The sequence below is a fragment of the Molothrus ater genome, chromosome 5, assembly GCF_012460135.2.
Source record: "Molothrus ater isolate BHLD 08-10-18 breed brown headed cowbird chromosome 5, BPBGC_Mater_1.1, whole genome shotgun sequence".
NCBI lineage: Eukaryota > Metazoa > Chordata > Aves > Passeriformes > Icteridae > Molothrus > Molothrus ater.
Genome location: NC_050482.2, coordinates 64,036,631 through 64,064,344, shown reverse-complemented (window position 1 = coordinate 64,064,344; position 27,714 = coordinate 64,036,631). Strand labels below are relative to the sequence as shown.

Genomic DNA, 27,714 nt, shown 5'->3' with positions numbered 1-27,714 from the left:
TGCTGAGAATTAAATCAAAACCAAAATATTCTGAACTAAGTTATCACTGCTTCTGTGAGAGAAGTAAACTGGTGTACGGGGTGCATTTTTTAAATCCTGTTTGTTCCAGAGACAGGATGGTGTTTCACAGATTACCTCTGACAGGAACATGTTTTATGAGCAGTCTGGACATGGTTGTTCTTGTCCTTACAGGTTTATAGTGACCCCTCCTGTAGCTGCAGCGCCCGGCTGTGAGGGCAACAGTGCAACAGCACAGGCAGAGGAGAGAGGAGCAAAGGACAACAGGAATCAGCCAGACGCCCAAAGCTGCAGCTTCCCAGGCAGCTGCCTCGTTGTCTGAAGTGGAATTCCTCCCACTGTAGCCTTTGGTTTCATTGAGGTGTTGCTTGCTGCTGTTCAGGTGAGGAGGGGTGGGCGCGTGGGATAACACCTGGGCAGGCCTGGGGCTCAAAGCTGAGTGTACAATCTTGTCTGAGCTGGTGATGACCGACCTGCTGCTTGTCCTCTTAGCAAAATCAATGGCTGCTGGGGAAGTGTCTGCCCTGGAATAGGCAGTACCTTCTGCAGTTCTCTGCACTGTCAGACTCCAGCTGGGGCTGGCAGTGTTTGCTGGTAAGCCATGGCTCATGGCAGCAGGTGGAGCTCGGAGCAGAGGAGAACCTGACGTGGTGGCATTGTGATGTTGGCATCTTCCCCCCTCAGGGGTCTTTGTGCTGTGCTGCCTCTCAGATTTACTTGCTGAGGAGTAAGCATTTGGCTCTTGGGATTTCAGTTTCTCGAAAATGAGAAGATCTGGATCAATCCCTATGGAATTAGGAAAATGTTAGTTTATTGACAAAAGCTTGTCTGCACACCCACAAAAAGGATCCACGGAGACAGAAACAGGGCAGGGAGCCCAAATAATGCCCTTTTGGATTGGAGGTGTCACTGCCTCGGGTTATGGGACACCTTATGGGATGCAAGGGATTTTGGGATTGCACATGACTGACTATGGGATGCTTAGGGAAGGAACCAAAGGTGAGGAAAGGGTAGTGAGGGCAGGGAAATCCAGGAAAGCTCTGTGTGTGACAGTCTGCACCAGCAGCTGGAGGGAGGCTCCACCATGGGAGCTCAAACATCCCAGTGGCAGCAGCTGTTGAGTCTGGGGTCCAGACTGGGCACCCTGGGAGCATCTCAACAAGCTGCTGGGGGACTTAGCATTGTATGTATGTGTGTGTATATAAACACATATTTATATATTTTCACTAACACAAAAAGCAGGATGAGGCTTTTGGTGCTCCCTGTGTTGGTGTGTTCCCTTTATGTGTTTGTCTGTGTTACCTCTGTGCTCACAGGGCATTTGGTTAATGAAAATAAATGTTCAGCCTTGTTACTGCTTGAGTCTGGGGACATGGAGCAGTGGCAGCCTCCTCTCTCAGTGTCAGAGCTGGGAGGGTATTTTGGCCAAGCACAGTACTGATGGGGTACTCAGAGCATGAATCTTGAGAGCAGGGTATATCTTCAAGCTCCTTTCTCACTCTGAGTGGAAGAAAGGGGGGAATTATTTTCAGAAGTAGGTATATTAATGAAAAAGGAAGTAAGTCTTCATGTTTTTTAGCATTCTGTGTTACTTCAGGAGATCATTTAGCACAGCAGCTGACCAGGTATCATTTTAACATTCCTAGAGCTGCTCTGTTTTCAGCCTTCATAAATGAAATGCATAATTACCTGTTGTGATGTTGTACAAAATGACATCAACTCCAGCCTTTAGAATGCAGCTTTCCAAAGCTGGGCATGACATGTGCAGGCAGTTCCTGTTCCTATGAATGGCTCCATGGTAGAACACTGCTAGATTGCAGGAGACTGGAACCCATAAAGAACAAAGTTGAGCTTCTCAGCAGAATGACCATTGCATTTTGCATGTTATGATGTTATTTAATGTCAGAAGTTCATTATATTTGCCCAGATCCTGTGGGAGGAGAGACCAGATCCTGTGGTTCTCTCATTATCATATAAACTAATTGAGCATACAGTCAAAAGAGAACTTACATCCTTATTTTACATCTGGACTAGAACAACCATATGAGTGCTACTTCTGTTTCTCATTAAATAATAACTGATTTAAGCCCCTTTGAAATGCCCTCTAATGTCTCTGTTTAGTTAAGATAGTAACAAATTTTGTTTGAATATATATGATTACAAAAAGGAGATTTCAAGTTTGCATTTTTTATCTCTGTAAGTATCCAGTCCTATGTGGAGGGATATGATAAAAAGTTTGTTGTCGAGATAGGAACAATCTTGCTGAAATGTATGTAATTTTTCTCACTTCACATTATTTAAGACAGAATTTGACTCTTCCCAGGATTGCTGCTGGAAGTTATTTATGTCACTGTCAGGTTGTGAAGGTCATATTTTTTGCTCATAATTCAAAATATAATCTAAATTTATATTGATGCTTTTTAGTAACTGGTACCTCACTTTCATCCTCCAAAACCATATCCCAACCCCTTTCCAGTCTGGAGAGTTTTAAAAATTTAGGCACCACAAACATGCAATTCATGTATCCTTCTAAAATACACTCCTGTAGAGTTCAAGTGCAATGTGATACAGACAAAGTACAAGGCTTAGGACAAAGGATGATTTTGTTTATTTTTATTCTGAGCCTGAGTTTACCAGAGAAAAGGGGTGGCCAGCTGAATAACTGCTATTATTTATTGCTATAACTTTAGTGTTACCTGGTTTGCATGGTATAAACACAGAATAAGAGAGAAAAGAATACTCTTGTATTTCAGAGAAGGACAAACTGTGTGTCCCCTCCACTCTCCCTCTCACCATGTCCTAGTCTGATGCCATCCTGCAGGAAGAGAATGCTGTTGGAATCACTGTCACTGCTTGTTCTCTATAATACAGATGGGGATGAATACTGAAGAGTTACTCTCTTAATGCTGGTATTGCCAACTAAGTTACTCTCTTAATATTGGTATTACAAGCTTTGTAACAAAGATCTAAAATTGCAAAGCAGACCCTAAGATTTTAGTGTGTTCCTAGTGTAGTCTTCTGAAAAAATACAGACTATCAGTTTCCTTTCCATGGGACAACAATGTGCCTCTGCTTTCCTGCCTGAAAAAAAAAATTTATAGATCCTCCTTCCACCCCCTCTATTTCTTCTTCAAGTGAAGGGCTGTTTATATAAACATTACCCAAAATGGGGGGTTCAGTGTGTGCCAGGATGTTGCCAACAAGCACTCACCGTTCCTCAGAAGGCAGCAGCTCCTGCTGCACTGCTGGGGGGAGCTTTCTGCATAACCCTGCAGCAGCTGCGCTCCCCTCCGCCGCGATTCCCGCAGGTCCGGCAGGAGCCCCGGGAAGCGCCGGATCCAGCAGTTCTTGTAGAAGGCAGTGGGTGAGCAGAGGCACTGGGAGCGCCCGGGCAGCCCCAGGAGCAGCAGCAGCGCTTGAGCCGCTGCCAGCAGCACAGCCATGGCCCCGTGGCAGGGCCTCAGGGAGCCGCCCTCTGCCCCAGCGCTGCACCCGCACTGCAGGGAGCATCCCTGAAAAAGTGAGGATGCTGCCAGGGGCATGAGCCAGGGCAGGGGCTCCTCCAGACAATGCCCATGGTGCTGTCTGGGCAGCTGCTGAAAGAGAGCAGACATTTAATGAGCTACAGAAGATTATAAAGAGTTATTATTGCAGTTCTCTAACTTAATTATTTGGAGGTGGGTCTTGAAACACAAAAGGGACAGGCTGTTTTTAGTCATTCAGAGAACTTGTTTCTGTGGTCCCCTCTTTGTGTCTCTTGTCCTCAGACCAAGCCACGCAGACATGGAGCTTGAGATTTGGTGAATAACAGCAAGCTCAGCACCTTGTTCCACCTCACTCTGTTCACTGTTAGACTCAGTACAGAGAAACAGCTCTGTCTAGGATCTGAACACTTTGAGTTATCTGGTGACTGTGGAAATCTGCCTTCTTATGCTAACACATGAATCTCTAGCCAGGGGTGGAGATCTGTTCCCCTTCCTACACTATTTTGATTGCAAGAATAATAAAATTTTATTTGTAAAGATCTAGAACCAGATGAACTCTCTATGACTGGGGAGGGCTGGAACCTCCACTCAAGCTATGATTGTGTTCTCCCCATAATAACTTTAAAAACATTGAGCAGTCCATACAAGGTTTTCTGCTAGAAAAAGGCCTGTCAGAAAGAAAACACAGCTGACACACAGAGAGATGATTTTTCAAGTACCTGGTCTGAAACCTGAAACTCCCACATTTTTTTTCTTAATAGGACCAAGTCTGATCCCCGCTTCTCACGTTACACTTTTCATACAGAAAAGCTTTAAAATATTACAATACAGGAGTTGATTTAAACCCAGTGGACTGTATAGTGAGGTTGAGAGACTTAGGCTGAATTACAGTTTGCAATAAAAATTGGGTGTTCAATACATAAGAATATTTTACACTGTGTTTTTACACTTCAAGATTGAGATCAAGGAATTTCCTCCTTTCCACATGAAGTGTAGATCAGTTAAGTGGAGTGGGGAGAGCATCAAACTCATTTTAATTATTTGGTCATTACAGTTTGAAAATGAACTGACAGGTGTTACACAGCTCACTGGAAGATAAAAAAGCCCAGAGCAGGTTAGCCCCTGTTGATCTAATAGCAAGGCCAAGGCATTATTTTATTCATTGGAACCATAATTAGGAGGATTCCAAATAAAAGTCTGTTGTGGGGAATATGAGAATTAAACTGTTAGAAAGAAGGTAAGTGAGTAATTCTTCAAGCCTCTATCCTGAAAAGCAGCTCTTGGCACCTGCGTTGATTTATTTAGTTTTGGAGTTCGATATTTTCATCTCTGTGATAATCAGCACTTAAAACCTTAAATACATTTTAAAATGCCTGATAGCTTTCACTCAGTGGACTGCACAGGGAAGCTTTTAGACACATATCTACAAGCACTATTGACAGTGTATTTTTTAAAATATTTGTTTCAGCTTTCCAAATATCCCAAGGAATCACTTGATTTGGAACACACTCAAAATTTTGACGGACATGCCTGTATTTTGGCATTACATCCTGTAGTATGAGTAAGTGTAAGATTTTCAGATCTGTTTTGTTCTGCAAGATTTGCATGCAAAAATGTTGATTTCTGATTGCTTTTCTCACTCCTACTCTTTCCATATCGCCAAGAAGAGAAACCTGGAAGACTCTGAATAATCTGGGGAAGCACTTAACAAGGAGATGCAAAGTATTCTTTCCTCCTCCTCTTTTCCTGAATAAATTTTAAGGGCAGAAATAGCTGCAAGGAAACTTTCTTTTTAATGAAAGATAAAGTGATTAAAACAAGTAAATAAATGGCTGCTTTAGGCAACTTCCTTTAAAAACAGAAAATTTCTAGTAAATTTCACCATCTTCTGCCAGCTTCCCCTTAATTTCGCTTTGACTTTTCAATGGGAAATGTAAATTAGTGCTGAAATTTTAATTCACAGATATTTTGCAAGAAGGAAATGCCCAAGTCTTACCTGCAAACCAGGGACTGATTTTCCATGTGCTCTGCAAAGAGGGACCAAGAGGCTGCCACTGATACAGGGGAGTCTGTGGCCAGTACCAGACCAGCACTTCATGTTATTTAGGAACTCCTTTCATCCGACTCCTCACATTTCTTCCTGGAAAACAAAAAGGTAGGGGGGCCTGTTTCCTGTCAGAATATGAATGGTTTTGCAGGCCTTTCAGTAAAAGAGATATAAATGGACCTGCCACGCTGGAACAAAATGATCTTTTTCATGATCCTTATAATCAGAAACAGTCCCTGAAGTTTCCCACCTGGGCCAGCAGTGAGAATGGCACAATCCAGGAGCTTCCCAGCACAAATGATTCATCACCAGGTATTAACTCTTTTTTTGCCAAGCAGAAAGAAAAGCATGCACTTTTTCCATATGAAGTAACAGACATGTCTTGATTTTTGGAACTACATTTAGCTTTTATGGAATATATGGCTCTATCACTCAGAATATGTAAAGACCAGAAATGATCTATTTAGTTGTAGAGTTGTGGAATGTTTTGGGTTGGAAGGGACCCCAAAGCTCACCCATTTCTACCCTCTTGCCATGAGTAGGGACAAGTTCCACTATCCCAGGTTGCTCCAAGCCCTGTCCACCCTGGCCTTGGGAACTTCCAGGGATGGGGCAGCCACAGCTTCTCTGGGCACCCTGTGCCAGGGCCTCACCACCCTCACAGGGAAGAATTTCTTCCTGACATCCAACCTAAACCTGCTCTCTGTCAGTGTGAAGCCATTCCCCCTGGTCCTGCACTACATCCTGTGTCAAGAGTCTCTCTCCATCTTTCCTGTGGGCTCCCTTCAGGCACTGGAAGGCAACAATGGGTTACACTGAGTCCGTGTCTTCTTCAGGTACTGTGTGACCGAGCAGTGGGAAGGTGACAAGCTGAGAAGTGAGACCCAAGCAATTTCCCAGGTGAGGTAGGAACCTTGCCCAAGTCCTCCTGTGAATGTCAGTAATGAATTTAAGGAAATGTGCAGCATAAAGCCATATGACATCAGCATGAAGTTCCCTGCCTATGTTGTGCTCCACATAAGAAAACTGAATTTCAGGCCTGTGTTAAAATCATCTTTATCTCATTTTTCTGAGATTTGTACATGCATTTTCCCTTTATTATAGTAGGGGTAAGATCAAAGTTTTAAGTAAACCAAGTATATTGATAATTTCAGAATATGTCACTGTAACTCTGTTAAGGTATAAAAGTTATAAAAGACTAATATAATGAATCATGAAATAATGAAATGTAAATATGTGGAAAAAAATCAAACTGAGTCTTTGACATTATTCAAATAATGTGCTTGCTTTCTTTCTCCTTTAAAATTTTCCTTGAAATCAAAAGTCTCTTTCAAAATATCTAAAGTCCAACAAAACAGCATTTTTGAGAGAACTGTTTTGTCAAAAACAGCTATTAGTGGTCAAGTTTTGGTTTGGAGCAATGTATCACATTTTTAATGACTCTGACCTTCTCTGAGGTTAGGGACAATTGATCCAAAGATTCTGGTTTCAGTCCCACCTCAGTAAAAAGAGGTGAAATATTACAGTTTGTCTTCCTGGGGCTTCATACAAACAGTTTTTTAAACCCTTGTTTCCAAGGGTTGCCAGGCCCTGAGATTCTCTCGGATCTTGGCTTCAGACTTACTCTGGCCAAACCTCTGCTCCAAGGCTGGCATCTGAGTGTTCAAGCAAAGAGCAGCACAAGTTTTACCAAGATTAGATTTATACAAATATATATCTAGTGGCATTGCAGATTAACTTCAGCCAAGTTTTATGACAAAAGGCACAATGTTTAGCAAACACTAACGAACAGATGCTGATTTATGGCAGAACTTGAACTGGGCAAAGGGGATGGAGTTTCAATCTTGTGGTGAATTTTACAGAGCTGGATACTGAGTGGAAGTCTTCCATGTGGATTACCATTCATTTTACCTAGTTATTATGTACTAAAATTCAGCACTGCTTGTCTACACCAGGATTAAAAAATATCTGCTGTTTTAAAAGCACCCAGTTGAGTCTCCTCCAGGCACAGCTGCACAAGAAATTCCTGGCTGTGGATGCACAACACATTTGTGCAGAGCAAACATCCCTAACAGGGGATCCAGCAGCAGACAGAGCACTCCAGCAGCCTGACCCCCATTCAGGTTTTGTCAGGGAACATTCATTTCACCTGAGGGAGTTTCAAGGAAATTCCTTAAGGGGTCTGTGGTGTAAAAAATGGACCAGGTTGAAGGCCATTGCAAGGATTTACACTCTTCCACCTCCACTCTGCTGTCTGGGGCCTGGACTTGCCCATGATCCACAGAGAATGCCCACCACACACAGACACTTGGGATGGTTGGGATGGCCTTTTTGCTGCCCAGACAAGCTCAGGAGCACACACCTTAGTATTAATCACTCAGATATGACTAATAAGTACTTGATAATAAACAATCTGCTTTCAAAAAACATGTGACTCTAAGTATCTTTTCAGTAGTGCTGCAACATACTTTTATTGCAAGGAATAAATAAGCAGCACATTAAAAGCAGAAAAAATAAACAGAAAATATTAGGGAAAAATGTCTTAGCAAGTGCTACTAGAAATGAGTGCTTGCTTTCTATTTTTTTCTTCTTTTTTTTTAATAGCATTGCTAATGGCACTGGGTAAGAAGTGATTTGTTTGGCTGCGAATCTGTAAAGAGAAATTACCTTTATTTAGCAGGTCATCCTTCACAAATGCTAGAGTTCAGCTGAAGTAAAATTATGCTCTGGTCAGTTCCTCTCAGAAATGCCAAGATCCTTTAGAACACCGACATTTTTAAATGCTGAAATACTGCAGGATAATTCCTATGTTCCATATATGCTTACTTTGTATCTTGTGACAGGGAAAATACTGAACAATTTGGCAAATCCTTTCCAAAAGACCAATTCCTGTCTTGAGTAATTCCACTGTTACTCAATGCACAGTTCCCTGGCAGTGCAGTACAATTCCCTGTACTGCACTGTGTCTCAGAGGGCAGAATGTGGCACTTTATATTTTATATTAGATAGCATGGATACTTTAAATATCCCCAGATTCACTTCTAGTTCACACTTTAGACTAATAAGGCTGAAAGGAATTCAATTTTTCCACAGTTTTTTTTTTCACTCAGTGTGGTCCTTTCCTCAGAGCATTCAGGTTGGTGTTAATTTCTAGTTCTCAAGTATTATCCAGTGTCTCCTGGCTTCACTTTTCTTTGTAGCAGTAACCCCTCCTGAGTCTCTGTGATTCCTTGCTTTTGCTATGCTGGGAAAGTCAGAGGGCTACAGAAATGTGTGCCCAGGCAGAGAAAGGCTGAGATTCTCTGTGTCATGGCTGAATGGTCTATTACAATGGAGTGGCTGTATGAAAAAAGCTTCTTCCATTTCCACGTCTTTTTAAAAGAAAAGAGTGATCTCTCTTTGGCCTTGGAAGAAATTCAGACATTAACTATGAGGAAATAGTTCAGGCACCAGACACAGGGAAAAATTATGTAGCACAAATGGCCAAGGCAACCCTGGAGCAAGAGAGCCTTTACTGACACTCTCTGGTGTCTGCACAGTCCCTTTCTTGGCACTTGAGAACCCTTTTTCTTGGTATCAATTTGTCTCTCAGGTACTGTAAAGAGAGGCCTGAACTGTCTAAAACACCTTGAAGACTTTGCCCCAGGAGCTAAAGTCTAGGAGACAGGTATTGAAAAGCTGAGCAGAGTTACCTTTGTCTTCTTCTCTGAGTGTCTTGTTCTTCAGGACATGTTCTTTTGTCATAAACTCATTTAACATTTTAGATTTAAAATCTACCATGATTGTTTTCATGTTTGATGCTTCAGCATGTTCTTGAAGGATGATAGATAGTTCTTTATATTTGTTTCAAAGATCATGCAAATCTTTTATGGCTCTGAATGACACATTTCAGCTTTGTAGCTCTAGAAATAGAGTTCCAACTCTGCAAAATACATTTCTTACTCACTTAAGGTACAACCAAAGTGATTGCAGGTGAAACAGCAAAGCCTTTTCTTTGATTCCATTATAATAACATGTACTATTGATCTTAGAAGAAACCAGTATAACTGTAGAGTGGAAGACAGACAAAATTATCCCCACAAGAGTGGAACAAAGAGTAGCCCTTGCCTTGGTGCATTTGCAGTGTAAGTACTCTAGAAGCACATCACACAGGACTGATGAGTGTAGAAAAAACAAGGGACCTGTCCTGTCAGCACACTCCGACTTAGCACAACTGCCTGGCCCTGAGCCTGGAAAAAGCACAGAGAGATGACAATCAACCCAAAAAACACCCAAAACAACAACAACAACAAAAAAACCCACAACTGGGTAAGGAAACAGGCTTTTTGTAAAAGTGGCCACTGGGTACTGCTGACCTCTTGGGCATGTGAGAACTCCTGTGGAAAGCTGTGGGAATCAGGGCCATCAGAAGTTTGCTGGCAGGAATAAAACACTACTGCATGCCAGAATTGATCCAGCTCATTAACAAACGTCATAGACTGTGAGGAAGAAGGACTGGAAATCCCAGGCAGAGTGGCAGGCATAGGGCTCATCTGGCAACATACAACCAGAGAAGAAATATTTCATCTACCCAGGCTGTGGTGTCAACACTTTGAGGCTGAACTTACCATAACTGACTACATGGAAAAAAGCATTCACCAATTAGGAGCTAACTTACAAATCCATGAAACATAAGAGACTCCAAAGCAGATGTCTAAAGATGGCAATCCTGCTGTATTCCAACAGGACAGCTTGCTGGCCATGCCAAACATGAGATCTCTGTTTTCCTCGGGAGTAATCATGATTGCAATTGCTTGAAATGCCTGCCTGTGGGAATTAAAGGACAAGAAGGAATTAAGCGTTGGACTCCTACTGAGGGGTTGAGACACTTGTGTGGAATAATCTTTTGAAGGCTGATCCTGAAGCAGAGAAAAAACCAGCCAAATGCTCATACTTTAACTAGGTGTAAGAAACTCAAAAAGGAAAAATGTTGTGGTGCTTTATTAAGAACAGAAGACAGGAAAATGGAATTTGAGTATTAATTAAATAATGAGGAAGACTGAAAGAGGAACACAAACCAAGCAAACAATGAAACACATCAGTAGGAAAGAGAAGGTGAGAGGTGATGGTGACCCAGCTAGTGAAGAGACCTCTTTTGGTCTGGTCGACATCCCATAGAAAAGGATTTCAGAACATGAAATGGGCCCCTCAAAAGCAAGATGATGAAGATTCTTTGAAGTGAGGTGGAAAACAAACATCTGCAGAAATCTACTTCACCTCAAAAAATGCTTTTATAGAAGTCAGCAGAAAAGAACACCTGTAACTGAGATTGACATTTGTGTCATCTCCATGGGCTAGAGTTAAGACCAACAAAACAGTGATAAAGGATCACAATGCTAAAAAGTAAACAACCCTGTGTTCCTTAAAAGAGAGGGGTAAAACCCCACAAAACAGACTAATACCATTTAAATGTTTTAATAGTGGGGAGTGAAAATCCCTTCTGAGCATGGAAAATAGGGAGTTGTCTGAAAACTAAGCAAGCTGCACAAACTGGACATGAGTCACACTACTGCTAAAGGGAAAGAGCTTCTATGGTCTGCAATATCCGAAGGAAATGTCTTTATAAAGATAAAAAATATATTTTGAACATCTTTATAGTACATATCAGCATGTAAGAATACACGCATGGCAGACTTCCCATCTGTTTTGGCAGATGGTAGGGTTTTTTAAAATAAAGGACTGTTGTTGTGCTTGAAGAATGTAACAAGGCAAACAGCAAATCTATCATTTTACCCTTGCCCAAGATGCTCAGTTTGCTCTTTCCTTGTTCATGTCAAACAAATTCAGGGCTCAGTTGTTAATTTCCTCTTTCCTTGTTCATGTCAAACAAAGTCAGGACCCTGGTACGTAGCCCGCTCCTGAGATGTCCTGTTCCAGGAACTCAGTGTAAATAGAAAAGATGGAGCAGCAGAACAGGTTATGCAGCGTCTTCACAGGGCAAACCAGGGGCTGGGACACGCAGGGAGCCGAGGGTCAGAGCAGAGTCCCGTATCGCACTTGCCATTCCCGGGTCCCTGTGATGCTCTGGCCGTGCAGGGGGAGCCCCGGGGGTTTCAGCTGGGGAAGGGATGCGGCAGAGAGGGGGATGCGATGGCACCAGGCTGGCTGTGCCGCTCACTCGCTGCATTTTCCCTGCGCGAGTGCCTGGGGAATGCTGCCCCTGGCCAGGGATGCAGCGGTACATTTATGGCAAGGGGTTAGAGCTGCGGCTGCAGCTGCGATCCCGGCCCAAATCAGGAGAGGGGAGCACCAGGGGGGATCGCTGCGCCTCTGGGCTGTGCCCTGGAGCCCAGCCCCGGCCTTTCCACCGTGCCCCGGACACCCACCCTGCCTGGGCCCGGGGGATGCCCTGACGGCCCCCCCGGCGGGCAGCGCCGGAGCGCTCAAACATTGCCTTTTTCGGGCTTTTTTTCTCTTTCCTCCCTGTGTGCGGTTGTTTTGTGTTTTGTTTTTTTTTTTCGCTTCCTCTTGTCACTCCTTGCAGGGCCGGAGCGGCGGCAGCGCTCCCGGCATCCCGGGGCCGCTCCGCCCATCCCGGCTCGGCCCGGCCCGGCCGGCGGAGGAGGAGCCGGCGCGGCGGCTCCGGCCGGGCTGAGGCGCGGCCGGGCCCGCGGTGAGCGATGTCCCTGGCAGAGCGGCGGCGGCGGCGGCAGCAGGAGGAGGAAGAGGAGCGGGAAGGGGAAGCAGGGGATGGGGCCGGCGCCGGGGAGGAGGTGGTGCAGATCCGGCTGGGGGACAAGTGCTACCCGGTGTGCAAGAGGAAGCTGATCGAGCAGAGCGACTATTTCCGAGCGCTCTACCGCTCGGGCATGCGGGAGGCAGGGCAGGGCCAGGAGGAGCAGCTGCTGCGCGGGGGGCTGAGCGCCCTGGGGCTGGAGCTGGTGCTGGACTTCATCAACACGTCCTGCCTGGCCAGGCTGGAGCAGGAGGAGGGCGGCGAGGAGGAGCCGCCGCTGCTGGAGGAGCTGGTGGAGGCCGCGTCCTACCTGCAGGTCACGCCCCTGCTGCGGCTGCTGCTGTCGCAGGTGCGGCTGGGCAACTGCTTCGAGCTGCACCGCCTGGCGCAGGTGTACGGCCTGCAGGACCTGCACGACGCCTGCCTGGACTTCATGGCCGCCCACTACCACCAGGTGCTGCGCAGGCCCGACGCCCGCCCGCACCTCCTGCTGCCCCCGGCGCTGCAGCAGCAGCTGCGGGAGCGGCGCATGAGGGGCACGGCCACCCTGGTGCTGCTCGGGGACTTCATGGGCGCCTGCCCGCCGGGGCTGCCCGCCGGCTGTCACCCCGCGGGGGACGCGCCCTGGGCCATGCTCCGCTACGACGAGGAGGCGCAGCGGTGGCTGCCGCTGGCCAACAACCTGCCCGCCGACCTGGTGAGCGTCCGCGGCTACGGCTCGGCCACGCTGGACAATTACCTGTTCATCGTGGGCGGCTACCGCATCACCAGCCAGGAGATCTCGGCCGCGCACTGCTACAACCCGTGCCTGAACGAGTGGAGCCAGCTGGCCTCGATGAACCAGAAGAGGTAACTACCTGTGCTCCCTGGGGTACACGCGTGTCCCTGTCTGGTGTTGAGGTAGATCCTGTTCACTCGCATGGCACTGGCTCAGCCTTAGGGATGCGATGCAGACCTGTCTGTGCTCCGAACCACCAAACAAACCCAATGAGAAAACTCCTTTCCCGCTTTCTTTTCGGTGTGTTGTAACTCCAGATAAGTGTGAAAAACGCCAATCACTTGTTTTTAAAATTTTAAAAGTTTAATAGTAATAAAATGGTTATAAAAATAGTAATACAATTAGAGTAATAATAATTTGGACAAATTGAATTAGGACAATATGAGACAATAAAGACAAAGAGTTACGGATGGCCAGGTACCTTTTTTTGGGCAGCACGAGTCCCAAAAAGGACACCCATTAACAAAGAATTAACCCTTAAAAACAATAACCTGTTGCATATTCATACACTTCATACGTGATGCATAAATTCCATTCAAACACAGGATTCTATCTGGTCATCGTCAGCTTCTTCCTCCGAATCCTAACAGCGCCTTCAAGGAGGGAAGAAGTTCATTTCTTCTGATAAGAGGGCAATAAATTCTTTTTCTCTCAAAGATTTAGGTGTCCTGTGGCTGCTATCTGGTGCAAATACCTCATTCCTTTCTTTTAAAAAATCCCACTAACATAATTCTTATTTTAACTACAAAAGTTACCTTTTAATTACAAGACTACATTTATCATGTTATTAAAATGTTAATACAGCACTACTAATCAATACATCAGAATACATATGGTAAATATCTGCGTAGAGCCATATAATACGCACTTTTCACATAAGTACGTGACAAGTTTTCCTGCTCTTAGCGGGGATGTGCAGGCTGTACCAGAGCTGGAGATGGCCAAAACCATTTAGTTACAGCAGTTGTCCATTTCATAAAAATCTGAATGTTTTGTAGGCCTGCACTTCAGTGAAATACCAGGAAAACGTCAGGAAGATGGTGAGAAGTTTCTCACTTGATGGGAATGTTTGGATCTGGGAATCATTCATCGTTTTGACAGTTTTTCTTTTTTACCTTTATCCTTTTGAGCCGTTTACTGCACATTGATGTTTTAGTTTGCATTCAGAAGCACTTGTATAATTTATACTTGAAAGAGTGATAGAGACCTAGCCTTGAGGAGTGCCCAAGAAGGGAGGCCTTCTCCCTGGCCAAGGTTGTGGCTCCTCTACCTTAGGCACACTTAGGAGTTATCAAAACAAAGGCTTTCATTTCACTGAAACAAACTGGCTTTGTTTCCCACATGAACTTCCTCTTTTGTTTCCATTTTAGTAAAAGTATTTTAAATTTTATCTTTTCTCTCTGAAAAAGAAAAAGTAAGGAGGCCAAAATTCACTGTAGAATGGAAATCCTCTTCTCTGTGGAGTGAATAGAAAGAGCATGCACAGAGACCCAAGCTGTTGGCATAAATGCTTTGTATCTGGGTAGTTAAACTGCAGTCTCTATTCCTGGCTCTATTTAGCTTTTGCCACCTAAACCCCCTCAAAACAGGGATTAGACCTAAAATTAAGTCTTTCCTATTTCATCCTTTCCCCCCCCACTTCTTGTATTGTGAGATTTTTTCTAAAATAATCACCTCCCTAATCAGTCATCACAACTGATCAGAAACCATTTTTCTCAGGGTTTCTGACTGCTTGGAACGGCGCTGGGAAAAGTTTCATCTGTAAAAGGAATGTTTGGCTTTTAAGCACTACAAACACCTTTTCTTACAGAACTTTAATCTTAGAGGCTGAGCCTGTAGCAGAGTTCCCTGAGGTACTTGGGGAACAGAGATGTTTTAGCTAGCTTCATTCGACAGCAGGACCCGTGTGAACGGGGTTGGGAGCACTTGGGCTCACTGGAAAATCAGGGTGGGGTCAGCCCACGCAGTGTCTCCGATGGAAATTAACTTGATCACAGAAGTGCCACATCGATCAAATCACGAGGTTCTGTTCCTGTGATGTCTATAGCAAGAGAGCTGTTACTATGTATGTTGACTCTGCAAGGTGGGTTTTTAAAAAATAACCTTTTCAAGGCCCTTTTTGCACCTTACAGTTTGTGTATTCAAACTCTAGATCAGCCTTTTTTCCTCCACACTTTCCCTTTTTTTGTTTTTGCTAGGATGTATAATCATTATACTTGAAATAAACAAACATACTGTTTTCAATGGCATTGCCCCATCAACTTAATCTTCAAACCCATCAAAGTTGACAGCAAGGTGTTCCTTATACTAGAATTTCACACTGGCCATTTACTGCAGAAAGACAGCAGGCAAATGGATATTTTTGGAATAATCTTTATTCCTAAATTCCATGGTAGTTATTGCAGGCCAAAAAGTCCCCAGAATTACACCTGCAAAGTTAGCAGTGAGGATGTTGTTCCCTGAGTAACTGGGGGAACTGTTTTTCATGGAAACTCGGCTGACCCCTTCACAAAACACATTTCTGATTTTACCAACTTCACAGAGTCTCAGCTCTGCAGTTTAATTATTACTTTTTCTATCTGACATAACATGTTGGCTCCCTGATGACCTGCTTGGTGCTCCTGAAGGAAGGATGGCCTGTGCCCTAGGAGCCAGGAGCAGCACCATTTTTAACATGAGAGGTTTGCATGCTGCATGACCAGTGCTGATGCCTGTCTGCCACACATCTGTGCTGCAATTAGAGCTGCAGTTTGCTTGGCATTGTATTTTTAGTTTGTTATGATGTAGTAAAATAAGCAGGATGGTTGCCCAGCCTTCTGCTTAGGAATTACAGCCATGTGACTGTCTGGCAAATGAATTTATGTCAGCTGATACAATTACATCCCATGGATGAAATTCGACATACCTTCAGGGAGGGCTCTAGTTTCCATTGAAGTTGGTTTGACTTCAGACCACAGAGGATCTGGATTTGTCCTGCATGAGTGACTGCATGTGTTGGCCTCGAAGGAAGGCTGAGGAGTTATGGATATAATTTTGCTGCTCTACTCTTCATAAAAGAGCTTTCTATCCTAAACAAACCTTTCAAGTTCTATGGTGTTTCTATCATGAATTATTTCCATTGTTGTAATCTCCTCATGCTTAGATGAAAAACTCCTAATTTACTTCTAAGTAGAAGACAAAAGCCACCTGAATGTTTAGCAGCCATTCTGGTTTGGGTCTTCACTGTTGACTTTCTTTTTAGGTGTACAGGTCTTATTACTTTAGTTTCAAACTTTTTCACAATAGGCAAGTCCTGTATAATGTTCTTGTGATGCCCCCAGGAGCTTCAGAGAGTGTTATTCCCAATTTATGCATACCCAAGGGAGCTAAAATAATGTGCTCAGGCTCACCAAGGAAGCCTGTGGCTGAGCATGGAATTTCTCATCATCTGAGTGCTAAATCCAGTGCTGATCACAAATAGTCCACAGCAGATCAGGTTTTCTAGACCTTTTCATTCCAGGCGTGTTTCTGTACTTGGAATTCTCAAGAGAGAGAATGACCTGAACTTTTTAATACAAGCAGCTCCATGTTAGTGTTGCCCAAGATCACTTGTGGTCTTTGGCGTCAAGAAGGTAACAAAGTGTTTCAGTAATGTCCTTGAATACCTTTCCAAACACTTTCTTTTTTTTTTTTTAAGTGAACACTGTCTGGTGAAATTTATTATTTAAAAATAACATACTCATAGGATTTCTACTGCATGTGCCAGTTATAGGTGTATATTCCCCTTCTGTTTTCCTTCAGAACCTTCCCACTCATGGCAGGTAAATCTTCCAGGCCTGGAAGACCCATGTAAGCCCAGGCTGGAATTATGCACATGGAACATGATTTTTGTAAGCAATCTGTACCTGAACTGCTGCCACTCTGAGGACTCTTACAGGAATGTAGGAGATGATGCTTCTGGGGAATGCTGCTTGTTCAGGAGACCTTCTCCTTCCTCATTTTTACTGTTTTTTGTTTTTTTTTAATTCACTCAAAATTCTTCTGTGCTGGAAGAAAATAGACTTCAAATTTTTTTAAGTTAGAACCATCCATACCTTACCACAAATGTATCACATGCTTCTAAAGCTAAATGTTTGATGCAGTGTACTCTGTAAATTCACATAAGAAATATAAAAAAAAGGGAAAAAAAGGAACTCATTGGAAATATGTAAAATGCTTTGGAATTTCTCTGTAACTCTGCTTTCATGGTTCCTTGTCTCTGTTGTAAGTGCTTTAAGTCTAGAATAAAGAGGTCATCTGATTTTTGAGAAATTTTAAGGTTAAATTTGACAGGAAGAAACAATGCTGGTTACTCCAGGGCTCATGTTCTGCAGCAAGACCTAGGCTACCTTGCAAATAAATACATATTTAACTTGCTCCTGAAATCCTCCAGCAGTGTAGATTCCAGCCTACACTGGAACCTTCCTCCCAGGCCTCTTGTTCCCATGTTTAGCCACCCCTCTGATCAGAAGGTCCTCCCCAGTAACTGGGCTAACTCTTTTTTGTGGTACACTAAGTGAGATTGTCAGTGAACAAAAACTGAGTGTGTCCTTCATAGCTGCTGCCCCACGGGCTCCTGCAGACACACCTAGCACAGTGCAGAGCCATGGGGGGGTTTGGGAAGCTGTGGAATGTTGTCCTGCATGCAGAAAGCCTCTCTGCTCCAGCTCCTTGGTGTGCATTGTTCTATTTTCCTTCCTTTGTGCACGCAGCGCTTTGCACTTTGTTGAGCGAAGAACGAATTTTGAGTGATGGTGAAACCCCACAGCTCCCTCTCACTGCTGTTCCTGGGCTCCTCTTCAGGGCAGCAGAAGACAGCTTGTACCTTGGCTTGTCCCAGCAAGAAGGGGCCCTCTAGGCCTGGTTTTTGGGAAGTACCTCTTGATCCCTCAGGTTTAGACAAGTCGCAGGTGTGAGTGGAGCTCTGTCATCGTAGAATTTCACTGATTCGGCCCCGCTGTTTCCAGGCTGTAGTCCATGGAACAGTTGTTGGTTGTGGAGAGCTGGCTGCCTGCTCAGTGTTTGCTTTCCTTGTTTCCAGCTGCTCCAACACATTGAAAGAGACTAAAAATGCACTAAATATTTCCTAATGTGCACTCTCCATAAAGACACCTGCTGTTACTGGCATGGGAAGGTGAATGGCAGGAGTTTTTCATAACATACTGAGCCATTGTCCAAACTTTCATATGAAGTGTGCTGATGGATACTTGCAGCTACTTTTGAGTAAAATGAACCTTATTGTTCATGAATTCCACAAATCTGAGATACCTCTACTGAATGTCATCCATTTTAATGAGTGCTTGGAAGTGGTTAAATGACTGACACAAAGGTTTGTGGCCTCCTTTTAGAATATTTAAAGCTGAAAGTTGTGCTGTTTGTGTTTCAATAGATAATTTTCCCAGTGGTTTTGCCCCTTGGTTAATTTGTGGAAATTTTTTCTCTGTCCTAACTTTTGCAATAAGTATATTGCTTTCAAAATCATAATGTTTTGCAAGTAGTTATCCTCATTTCATACCTGCTTTTGATTGCCATGTTATTATGGATTCTCTGAAATGGAAAGCATAATTGCTATTGAGGGAATATGAACAGACTGACCTAATCGTAGATGTCAGGGGAAAAAATAAGAATAAAAAGCAACTAATTCCTTCAAAGGAGCATTTTAGTTTCCAAAGCTGTATCAGGCTGACAAGAACAAAGTGATTCCATCTGGAAACAAATCGTTTTTCCAAATAGATTTAATAAAATAAGTTGCAGGGCAGTCTGCATCGAGGCAGCGTTGATTTTATCCAGACAAAACCCTGCAAAAGTACTTAGCAGTAAGTTTTGAATGTTGGATTCCTGCAGGGTGGTACTCCCTTTGCTGCCCAGCAGGCCAGTGCAGGTCTGAAACACCGTTTCAGATTTACAGACATAACACAGTTCCCTGTTTGGCTTTGTGCTGAGCTGGTGCACTCCAGGGACTGCCACACATCCAGTTAATTAGGATAGCAATGGTAAAATCTCAATTGGCTCAACAGAAGAGAAGGAACAACCTTTCTAGGCAGTGAGACTGTTCCTGGGGAGAGGAAAAGTTCATCCTTTGTTAGACCAGCTGCCCTAGCTGGAAGGAAGAGCAGCATATGAGAGTTCTGTCTTCACATCCTCCAGGTTCTTCCTCCAGATCTGCACCTCTAACACCCATAGACCATTTGTTTCTGTCTGTGTTACCTTCAGGGTGTGAGATAGGAGACTTCTCATGCTTCCGAATTAGGAAGTTGCCCTGTGGCATGTGTGACTTTTGAGAGCATAGTGGAACAGACTAAGAAATAAATGACCCATTTGGAGGGCATTGCTCATGGGGTGCAATGTCATTTTTGTGCAGCTCTGGGTAGAACATAATTTACAGCTAGATATTGCTTCAGAGGATGTATTTAGTAGTTTAATGCTGAATAGGCTACAGAGGATTCTCTCTCCTTTCTTTTGCTGAACAGGATTCAGTGTGTTCCACTATAAATTGCTTTTTTATTAGGGTTATTAAAGAGATTCCATAATACGGCTAAAACAAGTATGCATTCATAGGCATCCATCAAGCCTTGTTCGAAATTTCTGCAATTTTAACTGAAATTATATCTTTCTCTGTGTGTCCATGTAATTCACTTTTCTCTACCAGTGGCACATTGTTAAAAGCCTGATAAAAATGGCCTGCCTGCTGAGCACATTGGTTAACTGAGTATCTAGAGCTGAACTGGCACAGACTGAAATACGAAATAAAATATTCCTCAGTCTCAGCAGCATCATCAGTACCATTCAAACTTGTCACTGGTTACTGTCCTGAGTAATTGCAGTGTAGTTACAGCACTTTGGCCTGGCACAGGAGAGTTCAGAGGCTGCAGATACCTCAAGCAGTGGTGCAAGCTGTGAATGAGTGTGTCAGAGCCTGGGTAGGAAAAACTTTCCTCTGTATTTCTACACATGGATGCACCTCATTTCAGTGCTGCAATCTGTGCTTTCAGGTCCAACTTCAAGCTCCTGGCTGTCAGTGGAAAGCTCTATGCCATCGGTGGCCAGTCCCTTTCCAATGTGGAGTGCTACAACCCGGAGAATGACTGGTGGAATTTTGTGGCATCTATGCCAAACCCTCTTGCAGAATTCTCAGCTTGTGAATGCAAGGGCAAGATCTACGTTATTGGAGGATACACTGCACGAGGTAACAAGTTTGCTGTTACTTCTTGTTGCTTTTTACCTGGTTGTTTCCAAGGCCCAGATAATTTTCTGCTGTTCTTCATGGAAGCTTTTGAACTCGTGTAGAAGGCTGCGTAATGCTGATTAAAACACATAGAAATAAATTGCTGGTAGAAAATTATTGATGAAATAAACAAAACAAAACAATAGCTCTGTCAGTAAAGAATCAGGTGAGTTTTTCTTTTCAAAGCCTGTGTGGACCTGGGGCTCTGTTACTTGATGGGTACTTCAGCACCCAGCTTAGCCACTACCCCTTTTCTTAGATTTTGATCACACAGTAGATAGAAGTCTCAACAGATGTACTTTGCTTGCTTTTTAAATACCTGGTTTAGACTGTCAGAAGGAAAAATTCATAGAAAAGATCTTCCTGCCCTAGTATTTCTCATGTATTAGTAGATGTCATGGTCTTTTCACTACAGGACTTCAGTGTTTCACAGGCAAATACAAGTTATACCTTAATAATGGAAATGAACGATCAAAAGCAGAAGCAAGACCCAACACTTTCAGCTTACTTAATTTCTATACTGAATTTTCTGTGGTCACTGTACAGAAGGGAGGATTTGAAGTTTCATTCTCTTCTGACAATTACTTTTCTTTTATCTAGTGGGCAGATAAGTTCAGTTAAAAAAAAAGCTTCCATTTGTTCATTCCTTAAGTACATAGTGCCATATTTTGGGAGGAAGACATTTTCTCAGAGCTTTGGAAGTTAATTTTTTAAACATGTCAAATGTTCAGTATTTACCAAGATTTTGTAAGTTTGAATTTGGCCTTTGCCCACTTTAGTTGACCACAGCAGTTTTAAGGCTTTCTTTCCAAGCAGAGAAGGAAATTAGAAGACAGATCAGCTTTTACAGACAGTACTGCAATCAAAACTTAACTGATGTTAGAACAAGCTCCTGGTGTCTGAGCAGATTGGAGCCTCTGAATCATTTTAAAATTTATAAAAGACACACTGCCACCCCTTAAGGTCCTTCTGGTAATGAAAACTCTCAAGCACATTTTGTCCATGCCATTCTGACCCAGAGCCTGGTGGTTTCTGTGAGGAAAATGTGCCTGTGTCTATATGGAGAGCTGTGTTGTGCTGTGCTGCACTGCAGTCCCAGTCCTCTGGTCACCCCAGGATCTGCTGGGGCCTCTGTGCTCCCTCATGTCCAGCGCTGGGACTCTGAGATGTCTGGCATGAAACACTTGTTGTGCTGAGATGTCACATCCAAAGGGAAACATCCTGTGAGACAAGAGAATGAGGAGAAGGGGTTGAAACAGGTTAATGGGAAGCCTTGTCTCTAAAAGCCAGGGTTAGGGGTTTGGCATTTTTGTCTAGAGAGAGAGGAAGAAGAGGTGAGGTGAAAAAGCTCTAATTTGGTTAAGAGTGCTACACAATTAGGGGAGGAGCAGCTTTTCTCCTACACCCTCTGCACTCTGCAAGTTCCTTTTCTGATACTTATCAGGCTGCCTAATCCTGGTGTCATGAAGAGGAAGATCAGCACATTGCTGATGCAGATCCCATTCCTTTAAAACTCCAGAACAAGGCATGTGCAGTCAGGATTGCTACCCTGTGTCAGCCTCCTGACTCAGTACTTGTTGCCTGTAGGTTCAGCTGATGGAGAGTTGTGAGTTACCTCTGGCCTCCTCCACTCTCCAGGGGATTGCTGCTCCCTTCCAAACCCCAGTCCTTTCCCAGGTCTTTTCCTAAAAGCCTTTTTCAATGGAAATTGAGCAGTAAAACAATAGGAAGTTTTGAGCAGTAGATAACTAGCACATTTAGGCTTCTTTATAAATCCAGGATCACTGTGGACAACAACCACCTGTGCTTGCTATAAATAATTTCCTGAAGAAGGGTCTAGAATCAGTTTTTCTGTGACATCTTGGTAGCAGACTTAGACACCAGAATTGCCACAGTTACACTGGTGATTTTCCTTCTGAAGTATGCCAATGTCAGAAAGTGTTAAGACCTAAAGATATGAGAGACACTAAGGTTTATATGCTGGTTTGCTACCTTTACTATGTAAAACACATGCAGCAATTAATTTGTTTTTATTATGTTATTTTTAGTAACTTTTGGTGTTTCTGTATATACCTCAGTTTTGGTAGATTTTGTGGGCTGATTTTAAATTTGTGTAGAGCTTTCTCCTGAGACTGCACTTTCCAAGAAATGGCAGTATCTGGAATTTCCCACTATAAATTATAATGACACTTCTTGAATAGAGTCCTTCTCTTGAGTCTGCAGCTCTCACTTCTGAACCTAGATCCTAATAGAAATTCCATGTCAGGCACTGGAGTGTTCATATTTTGTGTTGTGGGTTTTGTTTTAGGGTTTTTTGTTGTTTCAGTGGATATAAAAGACCCGGGCTGTGGACTGAGCATGTGAGGGCCATGTTGCAATGGACTTCTATTTCATACACCTCCTCGCAAATAGCACATTTTCCAGGGGAAGTTTACTGCTATAGATAGTCATAAAACTTAACTGGGACTTCTCCTCCCCTTAATGAGTCAGAGAATGATAGGTTGTTTGTAGACAAAGGTCATCTATATGTAGAGCTGTAGTTTCACAGAGCACTGCCATGAAAATAATCAGGGTGCAAATGCTGGATGGAGCAGCACCTCCCTGATCATGCCGCTGATGCACTTCATTCACGACAGTCCAGTTATATTTCTGGCTATTTATGCCTGTGCCCTCACAGAACCTGTCAGTGTGTCCCTGTCTGCTCTTCCCCCTGGGAGCTCATCTGGAAGTAACCATGCAGGACAGACTGGTACCATGGAGGAGATTTAATAAAAGACCTGTCTAGAGTCTGCAAACCTGTTCCTGCTTGTCACTTGAGGTTGGATTTGAGCTCAGGTCTCCAGAGACTGGAGAGGGACTGAATTTATTGAGTGGTGTGCATTCTGTGATAATACAATGAAGCCTTGGGCACAGCCAGGGTCTTCACTGCACCATAAATCAGGGTGGCATTGTGATGTTTTGTGGAATAACCCTATTGCAAACACATGCACACACTGAGTTCTGAATTATGGAGATGATTTCCTGGTTCTTAGATGATTTTGACAATGCGTGTTTCTCTCTTTACAAGGTGCCCTTAGGTCATCCAGACCACTTGCTGAAATGTAACCAGCTTTACAAATTTTATTCCATAAAACTTTGGAACTGAAATGCGAAGTAATGAAACATTAAAAGTAATGAAACATGAAAAGGTAACTGAAACATGGACTGAAATGCGAAGTATCAGAGTTAGGCTTGGATGATAAATCATCACTTGGCAGCCATTAATGAAGTGTACTCTCTTCATGATGGTTTGATTCATCTGTGACCACTTCTGGAGATGAGAATATTGCTCCATTTCCCTCTTTATAAAAAAATACTTATGTATCAATCAGAGACAAAATTAAGAGCATAAACTGAAAGGTAGGGATTAGATTCTGCTAAAATCTGCGGGCCCAGACAATTTACAGCATGTAATGTGCCAGAAGTAGCATCATTTTTTTCCTTTGTGCCAGGGAACAGAACGTTCAAAGTTTCTTGTCAAGGGCAAAGAGCTGCAGTTGTCAGTGATCGCCATTTCTCCCCTGGCTTGCCCTGCAAGCGCGTGAGCAATCTGCAGGAAGGGCTGGGAAAGGAAAGAAAAACGCTCCCCCACGAGTGCCTTGTGACAGAATTATTGATTTGTGAATGTCTCCTCTCTGTTTCAGGCAGGAACATGAGCATCCTGCAGTACTGTCCCACTTCTGATTCCTGGACCAACTTGGAGCTGTGCAACGTGCACGTGCGCAAGCAGCAGATGCTGTCTGTGGAGGAGACCATCTACCTGGTGGGGGGCTGCATCCTGGACCTGGGACCCAGCCACAGATCCAGCCCCAGCGAGGACGTGCTGACCGTGCAGTCCTACAACATCGCCACCAAAGAGTGGCTCTACCTCAATGAGAACTCATCGAAATCCGGCCTTAACTTGACTTGCACGCTCCACAACGATGGAGTCTATATCTTGAGTAGGAATATTACTCTGTCCTCCAGCTTGGAGCAGCGGCTCTTCCTGAAGTACAACATCTTCACGGACACTTGGGAGACCCTGGGGCGCTTCCCAGCCTTTGGACAGAACATTCTGATCTGTTCTATGTATTTGCCTGATGGGCGAAAAGTGTAACAGCACGAGGGTTTTCTTTTCAGTTCATTAGTGGTTCTTTGATGAAATATTGCTGCCTCTGAATAATTCCATTTTCAGAATGTCATCTGGTTGCATAATGCAGGCATAAAATACTGATTCTGTTCTCTAAAAAGGTTTCACAATTCAGTACGAAGAGAAATGCTTCCAGAAACAGTTTGAAGATGGGGATTTGAAAATTTTACTAGTTTGGATTAAAATTTCACCAGGTATTGTTTGCAATTTAAACATAGAATTATTGTGTTGGCAACTGATACAGGAGTTCCAAAGGCAAAAATGATCAGTCTGGTTTTATTCTTCGTCTTAGTAGACAGTGTAGAACAAAACATACACATTTTAAAAGTGGAAACAATTCAATAAAGTAAATAATTAGTATAATCAAAATCACAACAGGATTTATTTATTTCAAAATACAGTTTTTTACTTAAGCAATGCGCAAATGCGCACTGTTTCAGATTGTTTATACTATCTCATTTTTATCTCTTCCATGGCAGCAAGTGAAATTGTCAAAGGTGCCAGCAATTGGGATCCTATCAAGAGCTTTCTCTGAATTATTTGTAGTGCAATGCTTTGCCAGAGACTGGTAGGAGTTACCTAGAGACTACAGTCACTGATTGGAGAGTAGATGCTCCTTTAATGGAAGTTGGCAGCATTTCTTGCTACTATTAAGACAGAGGTAAAAAGGCTCTTTATTCAAAGGGTGGAGTTTCCTAATTGTCATAAAGGTTTGAGTCTTAGTTACCTTGTTGTGTTCTGTGGTACTTAAAACTGACTTTTAAAGATCAAATTGCAGTGGCAGCAAGCTGTGTGTCGTGAAGATGTCCCTGAGCACGTGCAGGGGTAATCCTGCTCCAGGCACATCCTGATTGGTAACACTCCTGTGGGACATGCATGGAAGGCTTGGCTCTCATAAATGACTCCCTGAACACGTCCCCCTGAGTGGGAACATGTGAGTGTTGGCTCTTTCTTGTGTCACCAGGGAAGGCTGCCTCAGGTTTGCCACCCAATGTTGTACTTGTGTGAAGGGCACTGTAAGGTGGTCACTGTGAGCTCTCCTCTGTGGGGATCCTGCAGTGGATACTGCAGGAGCTTCTCCCAGTTCCTGCCTCTTGCCTGACAGAATTGCAGCCACAATTGGCCCCTTTTCTCCTTGTAGCTCACAAGTGCAAAAGGTCTGCTTGAGGAGCCTGCCCAGCTCTGGAGAGTGTGTCCTCACAACAAGGAGAGGAGAAGCTCTCATGGTGGGTCACCATGAGAAGAGCCAGGTTAGACATGTGCTAAACACATTGCAGGGTTGCTGGTTCTGTGCCAGCTGTTCATCCATATGGGATTTAAAGCACCTCAACACATTCCTAATGTGTTGACATGTAATTTTTGTTTCTTCATTAGAATTCAGGAATCTGAATCTTTTGAAAACAGGGGTCTGTTTTACAGAGGATGGGGCAGCAATGGTTCCCTCAGGGTCCCTGTAACTCCTTGCTTTTCTACAGTTTTGAATGAAATCTGTTCTTGCTAAAGGGTTATCAGTCTTAAAGTGCCTTGCCAATCACTGCTCACACATTAATCTTGGTGCTTCCAATCACCTGTAGCAACCCAAACAGAAAATCCCAGTAAACTTCTCCAGAATGAGGGCATTTGTTTTTGAATGCTTTCAGGTTGAAACCAACCACAACAAAAGGTATTTTGGATGTCTGAGATTTATCTTTTTGGGTGGAACTTTTGCAGTCTGGTGGAGAATGTCCTGCCTCAGCCCAAACTGGTGCCTGCCACTCAGCTCTGTATGACTTCAATTAGCTAAGTCCACGTTGATGTGTTTTTATTTCCTTTGAAGGCATTGTGTAACTGCTGTGTTTTGACAGCAGTATCAGACCACACAATTACTCTTCTGCAATGAAGCAATTAGGTGATTTTCATAAGATGCTTTTTCCAGAAGTGTTTCAGAATAAATATAAGCAGGGTGCCATTGCCTGGTGATAAATTATCTCAGTCACGTTATGCTACTTGCTTTCCTAAATTTTCAGCTCCAGATTCAGTACTCTACAGTCAACTGTGACCAGTGTTGGTGGAGGGAATCACATCCAAGTCACAATATTCTCTTTCCTAGCAAATTAACCAAGAAACCCTGTCAATCCTGGGTTTGCAGTGGGGTGTATCAAATCAAGACCTTTCAAACCCATTCATTTCTTAGTGCAGTCATAATTCCAAAAACTATGACATCATCTTCTTGGTGTGATTGCTCTTTTTCAGAAGAGGCCTTTCCACACTGGGTTTGTCTTGGTTTCAACTTCCAGCAATCAAGTGACCACCTTGAAAACCTCAAATGCAGAAGACAAAGCTGTGTCTGACCATAAATACAGTCAGACCCTTTTGTCAGTCCATGGTGCAAATGCCTCCTACACTGACATCTGGCAGTACTGCAGTCACAAATCAAAACTGGTGTTTAATTTGGTGGTAGCATTAATTAGTGTAAGAATCTAAATGTATTCCATTACTATAGGCTGAAATAAAAATAAATGCTTTTTTTTAAACAAAATGCTTTACAGAAAAGTATGCAGTGTGTGTGGCCCCATACCTCAGGAAAGAAACCAAACACTGTAATGACTGTCTCGTGCCCTGTTTATTTTCTTTCTATCAGTTTTATACTTCATATTTACTTTTTATATTTTGGGGCAAGGAATAGTGTCTGAGAGCCACTAACAGAATAATTAAAACACTACTTTTTAGCCAGTGGAAATGTTCAGTGATCTGGTGTGCTCTCCTTTCTCTGGTGGTGGGAGGAAATTTGAAATTTCTTGATTTTAGAAGTAGACAAAGAGCCCTTGCAGTCTGATCAACTGGAAATTTCTCTGTTGCCCTCATGTTGCCCTCATGTTGCTCCAGACTTATCATGTGGGCTTGGAGAGATCCTTCCTGCTCCTGGCATCTGCATCTCCAAAAGTGAGTGAGGAGGGATGTTCATCTTGTGGGAACACAAGGGTCATCTGGTATGTAGTGTTTTGAAAGAGTTCCTGAGCATGTGAAGTACATTTGTCCTCAGTGCTGTCCCTGCCACTTCCTTGGCTAGTCAGACCGCTTCAGCAAGCGCTAATTACTTCAACCTCTGCTAATTACCTCTAATTTGAACTATTGGCTCTTTCCAGCCTGTTTCTTTCATTCCTTCTTCCTTTTTTTTCTATTTGGTCACCCAACAGTCTGTAGTTCATCTAAGTTTCCTGGTCTTGGTGTTCCCAAGTCTGTATCCAACCTCCCGACCGCTGCTTTCCTGCTGTGTCTGG

At 43.4% G+C, this 27,714-nt stretch overlaps 2 protein-coding genes and 1 long non-coding RNA gene across 3 annotated transcripts; 2 read left to right on the top strand and 1 right to left on the bottom strand.

Annotated features, from left to right (window-relative positions):
* Positions 1-124: 124 nt before the first annotated feature.
* Positions 125-3,461, bottom strand: MANSC4 (MANSC domain containing 4). The gene is made up of 3 exons (XM_036401013.1): positions 3,230-3,461; positions 1,708-1,842; positions 125-804 (listed from the first exon to the last, which is right to left on the bottom strand). Exons 1-3 carry the CDS (start codon positions 3,459-3,461, stop codon positions 125-127), a joined length of 1,047 nt encoding a protein of 348 aa, XP_036256906.1.
* Positions 188-6,800, top strand: LOC129046704 (uncharacterized). The gene is made up of 3 exons (XR_008508414.1): positions 188-400; positions 4,972-5,064; positions 5,467-6,800. It is a non-coding gene; the product is annotated as an uncharacterized LOC129046704 (long non-coding RNA).
* Positions 6,801-12,152: 5,352 nt separating this feature from the next.
* Positions 12,153-25,180, top strand: KLHL42 (kelch like family member 42). The gene is made up of 3 exons (XM_036401490.2): positions 12,153-13,114; positions 20,054-20,247; positions 23,970-25,180. Exons 1-3 carry the CDS (start codon positions 12,210-12,212, stop codon positions 24,419-24,421), a joined length of 1,551 nt encoding a protein of 516 aa, XP_036257383.1. The 5' UTR covers positions 12,153-12,209; the 3' UTR covers positions 24,422-25,180.
* Positions 25,181-27,714: the final 2,534 nt, after the last annotated feature.